This window comes from Macrobrachium rosenbergii, chromosome 10 (genome assembly GCF_040412425.1).
Source record: "Macrobrachium rosenbergii isolate ZJJX-2024 chromosome 10, ASM4041242v1, whole genome shotgun sequence".
NCBI classification, from domain to species: domain Eukaryota; kingdom Metazoa; phylum Arthropoda; class Malacostraca; order Decapoda; family Palaemonidae; genus Macrobrachium; species Macrobrachium rosenbergii.
Genome location: NC_089750.1, coordinates 61,331,719 through 61,345,290, shown reverse-complemented (window position 1 = coordinate 61,345,290; position 13,572 = coordinate 61,331,719). Strand labels below are relative to the sequence as shown.

Genomic DNA, 13,572 nt, shown 5'->3' with positions numbered 1-13,572 from the left:
TATATATATATATATATATATATATATATATATATATATATATATATATATACTGTATATATATATATATATATATATATATATATATATATATATATATATATATATATATATATATATATATATACATACATATACATATATATGCACCTATGCATATATTATATGTATGCACATAATATATATATATATATATATATATATATATATATATATATATATATATATATATATAAATATGCACTATGCATATATTATATATATGCACATACATAATATATATATATATATATATATATATATATATATATATATATATATATATATATATATATATATATATATATATATATATATATATATATATATACTGTATATATATACTATATATATATATGTATGTATATATTGTCATGAAGTGATCAAGTACCTGGTTATTACACAACTATTAATCCAAAAATTTACCTCACTTCAGCCAGATACCTGAAACCCCATATCAATAATATTACAACTGAACACTCTAAAGGTAACCATGATCCCTTAAAACTTGTTTAACACTTGAAAAATCAATCTAAGTTTATCAAGTTATGAGTGAGGTAATAACTGTTAAGCAATAAATATACTAGAGGGGAAAGGGCATCATTCCATCAAACAACTATAATTGTTCCCTGGTCTTCATTCATTTCCATATAGGAGAGGAGAACAAAACATGTCTATCACTTACCTTGTGCATACACAAGTAACCCTATTCACTGGTGGTCAAAAATGAAACACTGTGCTTTTAAGATTTTAAATACAAAAATTTATTTCTAACTTCAGAAGTTATAATTAGAATCCATAATCTGAACAAATTTACTATTACTTGAAAACAACATAAGCTTTAATTAATTCTTAAACAAGATTAATTCACAAAACATTAATTTGTCAAGAAATTACATTAACTAATCAAAATTCAAACTATTAAGATTTACTCCAAATTTGAAAGAGAAATCTTAACAACTGAAAATCAAAACAAATATACATTGTTAAAGTATCAACACATGTAAAGTGTTAACTAAATAAATGTTAAATCACCAACACAAAATTTTGGTTAACACTGTGAAATTGTAAATACAAGAACACACAAAAGAAGTGTAAAAACAAGAACATATAAAAAATGCACAAAAGTTTATCAATAATAATTTCACTAAGGCAAAATCTGTTTAAAGATTATATCTACATTTTTACCATGGTAAAAATTAGGTAAAAACAACTTTACCTTATACAGGTTTCTGCACACTGTTACACAACTCCTTTTTCCTTTTTTGTTGCAGCAATAGTTACTGCTAACTCTCTCTTATATCAGACTCTACCAAGGGAGCATTAAATATTATTAACAGTTTCCAAAAACTTATACGTTTGGGAGAGTGACCACAATCTTACACTCTTCTGCATGAAGAGAGAGAGAGAGAGAGAGAGAGAGAGAGAGAGAGAGAGAGAGACCACCCTGTCTTTACCAGGTCTCTATCTGAACTGAACATTATTCTACCAAAAATCTTCTATGAGGTTAAACCTGGGTTGCCAGTTAGGTATTTGTAGAAAGTGGTCACCCTGGAAATCTTCCCTGGGAAAGAAAGGAATAAACACAGTTTCTCCCCCTGAAGAGGGAAAAAAGATAAGGAAATTATTTTCTGGCTCAGAGAGCTATATAGGCCTGCCTCTTATCTGAATGATTGACAACTTCCTGTCTGAACACTTGTATAAACACATAGGCTTCTGGATCAGGCAGCTTATCTGAACCTGTCATCCCACATCTCTTTATCTGCTAGAGTATTTCCTGTCTTAAGACTTGTGTAAACAATAAACTTTTAAACTGGCCATGGTTGTCAAACTTGTCATCTCGTCTCCCTTTAACTGGTAACTTTAGTGCCTTTTAGGGTCTCTCTTGCATACAGCATTTCCTGTGGTCACCCACCTGAATAAACATTCAGTTGTGTACACAATGCCTACAGGAAAACGTATCTTAGCTTATCACACAACCAACCAACCCTTGTAAGACCTGACACTTAGCATCTCCCATAAACACTATTACAGTTATTACAGTCCATACATGATAAACACAAGAGAAAATATAGAAGCATTGCACAAAAACACACATACTACAAAATCACCTCATTATATTTCCCAACACATGAGATATATAAAAGAAAATATATCAAAAATACAGAAAACATATTACTTTTATAGAATACACACATATCATAAGACATATCATTATAATATAGGCTATATATACATGTGTGTGTGACTTTCACAATAGCCACAATGGCCCCTTAACTTTGCCTTATCCTTTTTGGTTACTACCTCTCATAATGGAATTCGAAGCCACACTAGCAATGTATGGTGAAATTAGCATAAACCACTTTGCAAGCCAGAACCAAGCACCCCGGGAGTATAGTTTCTCTGTTCTTTCCCCATCCATATTCAAGGCTTATAGTGATGTTAATTAAAAAAAAATGTGATGAAATCGATTAGTCATTGTGGTTATTCGTTGTAATGTCGCTGACAGGGCTCCTAGAAAGCGACATCCTGAAGGCTTTATGCTCTAAGTTTGGACCTGCTGCTGCCTCTCACACTAGTAAAAGTTGGGGGGGGGCGGGGTCAAGACCAGCGGTTCCCAAAGGGTGCTGTGTGATCGAGCGGGGTGCCTCAATATTTGGGGAAAATAAAAAAACTATAGAAAAATTATTTGTACCATCGATTCTCTTTCTCATACCTGGCATCAGTAGTGTCGATACTTTGGTATCCATATGCTCATCACTACACTTTATTCTTATATTTTCTTGGCTTCGGTTGTATCATTGTACTCATTACTCATACATTTAATTTTCAACCGCTCCAGCTACTCTCACAGCTACATTTTTTATTGTTATTCATTTTACATTGAATGAAGCAACATCAGAGTAAAGACTGGTATTTTTCATTTTCAATTTATTGATGGACAAAGTTTTGTCAAACTGCCATTCAATTGCAGAGCATTGGCAAACATGAATTTCCAATAAGGGTGACAGGAAAGGCCTGGTATGGGGGCCTCGAGCCTGAAAGGGTTGGGAACCTCTGATCTAGACTCTCCAGTGGTTCCGACTAAAAGAACATTTTTCCTGGCTTTGCATCGAGTCTGCGATGGTGTGTCAGGAAAAACGGAAGCTTGGTGACCGATGTCTGTCGAGTGTTACTGGGCTTGACTTCTCACGTTTTCCTTGATGTTACATTTGTTGTAATTATCAGCCTACCAGTTCCTTTCTCCTTTCTTTACAGGCTACAGAAGAATTGGTGCTTCATTTGATCAGCGAAATAGGAAGCTGTGTGTCAATCTTGTGTTTGGTCCTGACCATCTTGAGCACTCGGATTGTGATGTTGGCAAAGAAGAGTCAGCGCCAGGATCGATCAACAAAACCTGACTTGACGATGATTCATTTGTGCTTGTGCTTGTGTCTGTTCTTCTGTCTCTTTCTGCCAAGGGTCACAGCAAAAACTTCCGAGGAACTGTGCATCACCATCACTTTTTTCCGCCACTACTTCCTCATGGCGACATTCACGTGGAATGCGGTTTGGTCAGTCTTCCTGTTCCTCGGTATAATACAGGTAAAAGGCAAATGTGAAGAATTAAAAAGGAATCAAGCATTTTACTTACAAAACAAGAGCATTCTAAAGAAAAGAAAGAATCAATTGGATAATTGAGTGAGTGGAAGACAGAGTAGGTCTAGCGCAAGCACGAGTAGGTGATGATGAGGCCAAAAAGCCTCTGAAAAGAAAAAAGTCTCTGTGGCTTTTGGTTTACATAGCATACTCATTTAACTCAAAATAAGTCAAAATAGATATGTCAGTCTCAGTGAACGAAGGCATGCCTTCTGGGTATCTGCTCGGCGGGATTAAGTTACATTCTGCTGTATATGTGTAATTCCTGTCAATTATTTTTTTAAAGGAGTTAGAGAGAAATGAGAATTTGCCACTCTGTAGCGTTCGGAAAAGTGAAATAGATTCAAAGTGATTTATTTGTTACTTGTGCTGAATACTCACAAATTTTCCACAGCCACTGAAATATTGCAAGCCTTCATGTGTCCTTCTAACCTTGATTAATGCTTCTCTTTTTTCCCCTGGCAGGTACTATCAAAAATTACCGTGACCACAAAGCAGATTCTGATAGCCGGTTATTTTTTGCCCTTGGTCATAGTTGTCTTCTCGCTCGTTTTGAGCATCTGCCTCGAAATCTACGCCAGGAAAGACGTGTAAGCTCTGTAACTTCGAAATTTAATAATTTGAGTTAGGTACTGCTACGTTTTCAGAAAGGAAAAACATTTTGTTTAAGATCTGCTCGAAGAAGGCCAAAACAGCTTGGAAAATGAAGTCAAAATTTTAAACAGTCATTTCTGCCTTTAAAGAACGGTCACCCGAGCATCTTACCGCTCAGTTAGGACCAAACATAACAAGCGTTTGTTTTCAATTGGTAAAAACTGGAGTCACACCTGTCCATCAAGGCAGTGTCACAGGAGCAGGCTCAGGTGTGGCCTCAATTTTTCCATCAGCACTGGGAGCTTGGTGACAAGTCTGGCAGCCAAAATCTTGCTGGTGTGATATAGCTCTTACACATCTAAGATGCATGACTGAAATGAAAAGCAGAAACTGAGTTACAGAGATAATTATGGCCGTGATCAAGAAGTTTTGTTAATAGGGGCTCCCATCAAACTAGAAAATGCTTTAGAAATGTCACCAGTAGTGGTAAAAGATTGTCCTGTCTTGCTTAAGTAACCAAACACCAATAAAACAAAAAAGGATCCTGTACGGGTGACCTAGCAGTAGATGTCCAGACAACAGGTCAGTCAACTGGAAGGCTCCCCTGAACAGCAGAATCAGTGTGTATTGCCATAAGAGAATGCTAAAACAATGGGCAGGGGCGATGAGAGCGACAAGTTGCAGAAGAGATCATGGAAATGGAAGTGCTAGGAACACAAAGGAGAAGAAAGCCTCAGAGAAAATGAATAGACTGCATTTGAGAAAACGTGACAGGCAGAGGAATCGATGAAGGAAGGACACAAGACAGAAATACCTAGAAAAAACTCATTACAAACAGCAACCCTGACTTAAGGGACTATGCTGAGAAGAAGAAGAAGGAGGGGCTAAAAACAGTAGTTTACAATCAGGCAAGAAGGTTTTACAGGAACACAGTTGAAGAACCCTAAAACCATGAAGAATAGGGGTTATGGCCATTGTATTAGCAACATACAGTTTAGGAGGGTAAGAGGTTGAGGAAGTTTCAATGCAAGAAGAAACCTCCTTTAATAGCAGAGGTAAAGGCCTCATCAAATGAGGTAAAACATCAGCATAGCTCGTACTGAAGGAATGAAGTTAATGCTTTTAATACTTTTTTTTCCAGGTGCTGGATAGCCCCAGGTTTTGCTCTCTGGTCATTCATTGGTGCAATTTCGATCATTTTGCTTGTAAGTACAGCTTTGTAATGACTGGCCATCTCAAGTAATGTCCTCCTGGTTGTACACATAATGTAAAATCTGATCTGAAGTTACTGATTTGCTCAGTTATTGGTATTTTATGAAGTACAGAACTGTGCTGCACGAGTAGCTTGGATCTTTCCTATACAGTGATCCCCAAGGGTTTTCAGGGATCGTTATCTAGGACTAATATTTCTTGGGGGTCATTATCTTTATAATATTTACAGTCTTTTGTATATGTTTTTATGGTAATCCCAAATGGGCTTGTACTAAACACGCAGCAAAGGTGGATACATACTGGGTTAAAACCCTTAGGGGTCACTATCCAGGAAAGATCCGTAGCTTTACTGAAACAAATCTGTAGCATTATCTCTAAAGTCACTGCTCTTTCATCAGGTGAACCTGGTCATCTACGTGAAGGTTGTCCGGGTAATGTGGACAAGGTCACACCCTACCACCTACAACGATCGCGCTAAGTTACGAGGATCAGTCTCTATATTCCTGGGCTTGGGTCTGACTTGGTCTGTTGGTTGGTTCCTCATGCTTGAAGGTAACATTTATAGCTTTCCTTTTCGTCTCCCTCAGCCCCAATAACCGTATGATTGCTTACATTCGTACTAGCACTTCTGAAATGTTTTTACCAAACCGCGTACATTGTCACCACTATCATTTATCAGTACTGTGTCTTCTGTATGGTTCTGCCAATCACCGTTCTGTTTACATTTACTCTAACATATCTTATCAAGTCCATAACTTCTTTCAATATTCAGTCAGTGTAAATGGCAGTTAGGTGATACTTTACTCCATAACGTTGACCAAAGAGTCAGTCTTGAGGCGCGTTTACACCAGTGCAACTTTTCGTATGCACAGGAAGCATGCGCCTATTTCATGGAGAGGTAAGCAGAGGCATGCCTCTGCGCAAGGGGAGGCATGCCTCAAATCTGTGTGCACAGGCCGACGTGCACACACGCACATAGGCGCAAGTGTCTCCCCATCCCAGATGGGGAGACTTGTGCAACAGTCGCCAGTCGCACGCCAGCCACCATTTGATATATACGTCTTTACTGTATTGCCAGTATGGCGGATTGGTCAAACAAAAAAAATATTAACTTTATTGAGGATCGTCGTTCCTTTACTTGTCTGAGGATGGCACATTGAAAAGCACATTGCTTGCCATCCTAACCTCTTCTTCTACGCTCAAACATACCCTCCGACGTGCAAGATATTCATTGACCCAACACTCACGCCTTTTCCTTCGATTTCGTCTTTGTCCCAAAATAACACCAGCTGCGGCAGCAGCAACTGCTTGGTTGAGAGCGGACGTGTTGACAGCTGCTTCACCTCGGTGTGAACAGAAACAGGCATACGCACAGAGGCATGCGGCTATGGCATGCGTGACCGTGAGTATTGCATGCGGAGAGGCATGCGTAGCCTCTCGGCAACTAGGCGCAAGGAGCACCGGTGTAAACGCGCCATTATGTCTACTAAAGGTTCACTTTGAAAATATAATTTCTGAGACAAATACAAACAAACTCACATATATATTGATACATCTGTGTATGTGTTTATTATTTATTATTATTATTATTATTATTATTATTATTATTATTATTATTATTATTATTACCTGCAATATGTGGACAGACATATGGGACAAAGAGCGATGGTGCTTAACATGCAAAGCAAGCTTACACAGAATTGAATGTCTATATAGAAAACTCGAAAATGGAGAGAAACCAAATGGAAAGCAAAAGAGACAAATCAGCAAACAAATAAATGTATAAACGGTACAGCACATCCATGCAGAGATTAAACTTAACGAACTTACGATCTTTGATTCCCAAATACTGATGAGATAATAAACAAATACCCGTGACAACTTTTATCTCATAATCCAACTGAAGTTCAAATTATCTCTGGCTAGAAAATATCTTAAGTTCCTTTACAAGCTCAACATGTGCTAGAAATGCATTATAACCACAGACGTCAGCTCTAGAACCACAGATTAGAAGAAGCTATACAACGGAGCACAAAGGGAGGCCTCTGAGAGGAACCGCAGTTTGCCCGTGAACAGCAGTTAACAGAAAAATCACAGGAAGAAGTTGTGGTAAGATAACGCTGTCAAATGACGCATCACGAGAAATATCAACCCGGCATTGCCATGCTCTGTGATCGTACTTCGCAATCATCGTTCATGTTCGTTTGATTTCAAATGGTGATGCCGAAAGGATCAGCATTCAAATGTTCTTACATAACCTAAGCTCGATGGAATCAAGAAAATGAAAGGGGAAGTGGGAGGAACTGCTTACAGTTAATAGACTGACTGTTTTGCTCTTTCCTTTAAATCATCTTTTTTTACCGAAACTTCGTAGCTTTGGGGAGATGACAGGAGCGGCGATTAACTGAACATGTCCACACGAAGGTTTAAGAAGTAACATTTAGATAGTTAGATATTTACGATGTATTTTTTTGTTGGCCAAATCGATTTAGCACTTTCGAGTCTAGTCAGGCTGGACGCCCTAGAACTTGTCAACCCAACGGATATTGTAAACATGACGTCATGATCTTATTGACTGCAGCCAAGAGTTGGGAAAAGTAACCAGATGGAAAGAAGCACAACTTATGTAGAAAATGCTTAGAAAAGGTAAAGCTGTGGGAATGTGTCTTGCAACCGAAAACACTGAAATCAAAGCTATGTAAGACACGGAGCAATAAATAGTACTAAGCTTTGTGGAATTCCATCAGAAACTGAGGAAGTTGTGGTTCTTAGAATGAATTAACAAGAACCAGTGTATAGAGAATTGGATCTTTCCTAGATAGTGACCCCCAAGGGTTTTCGGGGGTCGTTATCTACGACTAATATTTCTTGGGGGTCATTATCTTTATGATATTTACAGTCGTTTGTTTATGTTTTTACGGTAATCCCCAACGGGCCTGTAATAAACACGCCGCAAAGGTAGATATACAGTATATTGGGTTAAAACCCGTGGATGTCACTATCCAGGAAAGATCCCGAGAATTCTGTGCAAAGGATGCGTTTCCACTTCAGTTATGTAACTGCTCTTTTTTTTTTTTTTTTTACCTTCTTAGTTAAGAAATTATCTTGATTCCTCATGAAAATTTATTTTTGTTAGGTACTGATTCTGGTTTCTTCGGAATTCTCTGTGTGTTATGCAGTAGCTTTGTCCATACAAAATTTTTATTTCAATCATTCCTGTCAGTTATTTACTAAGTCTCTTCCAGGATTTTAAATTCACTCAACCTTAATCAAGCCACGCGTATTTTTTTTTTTTTTTTTCAGAATCTCCATCGTTTTACCTGAAGATTATCTTTAATCTGTTAAATTCTCTCCAAGGAGTTGGCATTTTCTTATTAAATGTTCCTCTCCATGGTAAAAACTGGAAATTGATAAAAGGTTTCATTGACAATTGGATGAAGGTAAGGACTGGGTTTCATACAGTGACTTTGTGATATACTTCTTGCAAAAATATCTCGTGACAATTTACAAGGTATCACCTTCATGAGCAGATTACTTGAAGTAAACAGCGACTTGACAATAGCAGAAGAATTATGTTACTTTTAGGAGTACTCAGACTGAATCACTAAACTTAGTCATTTTTCAGAGAAAAGAGTCCAAAATTAATCTGATTTTTGAACTCGATGATTGAGGTAATTGTTAACTTTTTTTAGTAAAATGACTTAATAAAAGTGCATCTAGTTGCTTCATGGAACAAACAGAAACCCAATTTGGACTCATAATGGTGTTAAGATGGCTATTTTACATTTTTATATCATTTTCTTCTAATACCTAAGACACAACGTAGAGAAAGTCGGTGATCACTGAATTAACTCGGTACCAATTGATTTTTCATTTTTGACATTGTGTATTCTCGCAAAGGGAAAATTAACAATTAAACAGCAAACGATAGAAAATTAACCAAATATATATTGGTTTTCTTCATTTCTTAAGTAATGATCTTCCATGAACCTGACTAGGAGTGCTTTTTGCAGTTGGGATGTTAAAAATGAGTGTGAAAGTGTGGGCGCACACACACACATGCACACAAAAACATATATATTTATATATATACATGTATGTATATACACACACACACACACACACAAACACATATATTTATATATATATATATATATAGTATATAGATATAGATATATATATATATATATATATATATATATATGTATGTATATATATATATACATACATATATATATATATATATATATATATATATGTTATATAGTTAATATATATATATATCTATATATATATATATATATATATATATATATCTATATATAATCAGTCTATATATCTATATATATATATCTATATATCTATATATATCTATATATCTATATATATATATATATATATATATATATCTATATATATATATATATATATATATATATGAAATTTCAGTCATATATATATATATATATATATATATATATATATATATATATATATATATTGATATATATATATATATATATATATATATATATATATAGCTATATATATATATATATATACGGCGAAACAGTGAGTCACCTCATATACACTGTTTCCGGTAATGACTGAAATTTCAGTCATCACGCGCGAATGCACTTAGGACATTTGATCCCCCCCAGAGTCCCTGGGGGTCAGGGACTAGTACTAAACCCGCGAAACAGTGTAGGTGACTCACGGTTTCGTGTTTAGTACTAGCTCCTGGGGATCAAATCAAATGTGATGACTGAAATTTCTAAATTGCATTACGCATGTTGATGACTATATATATATTCAGTCATTATATATAATATATATATATTATATATGTTATATATATATATAATATATATAGATATATATATATATATATATATATATATATATAGATATATATATAGATATATATATATATATATATATATATATATATATATATATATATATATATATATATATATATATATATATATACGAGTATATTTATTGCCAACACAAACAACGAACTATCGAACGCAAGTGCTAGAAAACCCTCAAAGAGAGATTTCATATATAAGGAAATGAACATTCAAAATTAAGCGTAGGGTGTTCCAAACTGAATATCCAAAACTGCACCCAATAATCGTTATTTCATTTCTTCTTAGACCAGAGGTTATCAATGCTGGACATCTCTCGAAACTCAAGATTTGAGATTAGACGAAATAAACAGTGGGTACAAGAGGTATATGGGGTCAAGATTCACTACAGAAACTTCCCTTAAAGACACTGAAGATTCAGATAAAGAATAACAAAGGAGCTAATGAAAATGGACCTCGCCACAGAAACTGCTGAAGACACTGAACGCTGAACCTGAAGACTAGCAAGGAATGAATGGAAATGGACTTAAATCAAAGAAATTCTGCTGAGAGCACTGAACACTCAGCTAGGAATGAATGAAACGGACTTATTCTATGAACACTTAGTGTGAAGACAAGCGAGGAATGAGTATAAATGGACTGAAGCGAAGAAACTCTGCCAAGGACACTGAACACTCAGCTTGGAGACCAGCAAGGACTGAATGACACAGGACCCAAGCAAAGAAACTCTGCCGAGGACACTGAACACTCAGCCTGGGGACCAGCAAGGAATGAATGGCACAAGCCCCAAGCAAAGAAACTCTGCCAAGGACACTGAACACTCAGCCTGGGGACCAGCAGAGAATGAATGACAAGGGACCCAAGCAAAGAAACTCTGCCAAGGACACTGAACAATCAGCCTGGAGACCAGCAAGGAATGAATGGCATGGGACCTAAGCAAAGGAACTCTGCCGAGGACACTGAATAATCAGCCTGGTGACCAGCAAGGAATGAATGGCACAGGACCTAAGCAAAGAAACTTAGCTGGGGACACTGAACAATCAGCCTGCAGACCAGCAAGGGATGAATGGCACGGGACCTAAGCAAAGAAACTATGAAGCAGAAACTGAACAATCAGCCTGCAGACCAGCAAGGGATGAATGGCACGGGACCTAAGCAAAGAAACTCTGAAGCAGAAACTGAACAATCAGCCTGGAGACCAGCAAGGAACAACCAACCCAGAGACCAGCAAGGAACAACCAGCCCAGAGACCAGCAAGGAATGAATGGCAAAGGATCTAAGCAAAGAAACTCTGCTGTAGACACTGAACAATCAACCTGGAGAACAGCAAGGAATAAATGCCAAGGGACCTAAGCAAAGAAACTCTGCCCAGACACTGAACAATTAGCCTGCAGACCAGCAAGGAATGAATGGCAAGGGACCTAAGCAAAGAAACTCTGCTGAAGACACTGAACACTCAGTCTGAAGACCAGCAAGTGAATAAATGGAAAAGGACTTATCAAAAGATACTCTGCTGAGGACACTGAACGCTCAGCCTGAAGACTAGCAAGGAATAATGGACATACTCTGTTGAGGTCACTGAACACTGAACGTGAACACTAGAGAGGAATAATTGACTTAGCCATAAAAACTCTGCTGAGGACACTGAGCACTCAGCCTCAAGACCAGCAAGGAATGAATGAGGATGGACTTTACCAAAGGAACTCTTTTGGGTACATTGACCACTCAGCCTGAAATTACCAAGGAAGTGAGTGGAAACGAACCACACCACAGGAAGTTCTGTTGAGAACACAGAATACTCAACCTGAAACTAGTAAGGTAGAAAATAGAAACAAATTTCATCACAGAAACTTCTGCAGAGGACAACGAACCATCGTCCTCAAACCAGCTAAGAAGGCAAATAGAAGGAATCTTCGCCAATGACACTTTTGTTGAAGACACTGAACACTCAGCCTGAAAAGAAGGGGAATGGGTGAATGAGAATGGACCTCACCACAGGAACTCGGTTGAGGATACTGAACACAGCCTGAAGACCAGTAAGGGGCATATGGGAAGGGACTTAATCACAGACACAATGTTGAGGACACTGAACACTTGGCCTGAAGGATAGCAAGGAAGTGAGCAGAAATAAACCTCAGCATAAAACTTCAGTTGAGAACACTATCGAGGAAGCAAATCGAAACGAACTTCACCCTAGAAACTTCTGTCGTGGTCACCGAATATTCCTACTGAAGACTAGCAGCTAGACCACAAAGGAACTGAAACAACGAAACCGCAAAATGAAGACTCAGAGAAGGGTAACACAACGAAGGTTCCTAGTAAATGTGATGATTCAATATGAATAAACAGGTGGAAGAAACATAATGGAGAGTCATTATGGAGACTCAGAATAAAGACTGACGAGAAAGGATGGAACAGTTCTACCGATGAGGGGAGGCTGACTGAAGAAAGGAGTGTGAATGCATAAGTGATGCCAGTGCTAAGGATTTGTTACATAACTTCATGTTCTTTTATAGCTATCCTGTAATCTAAACTAATTCTTGAGAATTTGTACTTAGTTATTAAAGTCCAAAGCGTACTGAAAGCAACATTGTTATATTTAATCTTCTTCCCAATTGTTTTTTTTTTTTTATGAATGAGAGGTGTTAGTCTTCCAAATCAACTGTTGTGAAGTAATGAAAGATTTCAATAACTACAGTTAGCATATGTCAGTGACTAACAAAGTTTACTTTACTGCTGTTCGTCATGGGAAAGGTTATGCATGAAAGGGATTCCTTAAAAAAATTTAAAAAATTGGATTTCACAACTTTTGCTGGTACATGAGAAGTATTCCCATTTTAACGAAACTGAGGAACAATGATTACTTCCCTCACGACGAGTAATTAAGAGACAAAGAAATATTCAACAATTTATCATATAAAAAATTTTAAATTCTCAGGCCTCCTTTGAACGGTACTGGCAGGTAATAGTGTTGCAACACAAATTGCTGAGATGCTCGGTCAGATAATGGCAAAACATCTAGGTAGGACCATATTCACTTTGACATCCCGTCAGTGCTAATCAATTGTGTGGATGTCCACCAAATGGCACCATAAAGAAATTACACAAAACTATCGAAAAACAAAGCGTGATCACTGAAAAAGGTAACACCTTGTGGCTGGGTTTATTAAAAATAACAAATACGACAGGAAGAGATGACCTTGGCTTATGGCTT

General features: G+C 36.8%; 1 protein-coding gene across 2 annotated transcripts in view; it reads left to right on the top strand.

Annotated features, from left to right (window-relative positions):
- The window catches only part of LOC136842683 (adhesion G protein-coupled receptor L3-like), a 58,878-nt gene extending 45,930 nt beyond the window's left edge, over positions 1 to 12,948 (top strand). For both annotated transcript variants that reach the window (XM_067110341.1, XM_067110342.1), the window contains 6 exons: positions 3,298 to 3,624; positions 4,144 to 4,268; positions 5,414 to 5,477; positions 5,883 to 6,036; positions 8,788 to 8,924; positions 10,647 to 12,948. In XM_067110341.1, the coding sequence (XP_066966442.1) occupies positions 3,298 to 3,624; positions 4,144 to 4,268; positions 5,414 to 5,477; positions 5,883 to 6,036; positions 8,788 to 8,924; positions 10,647 to 10,790 (951 nt within the window). In that variant the 3' untranslated portion in view covers positions 10,791 to 12,948. The remainder of the gene's footprint in view (positions 1 to 3,297; positions 3,625 to 4,143; positions 4,269 to 5,413; positions 5,478 to 5,882; positions 6,037 to 8,787; positions 8,925 to 10,646) is intronic.
- The last annotated feature ends 624 nt before the right edge of the window (positions 12,949 to 13,572 follow it).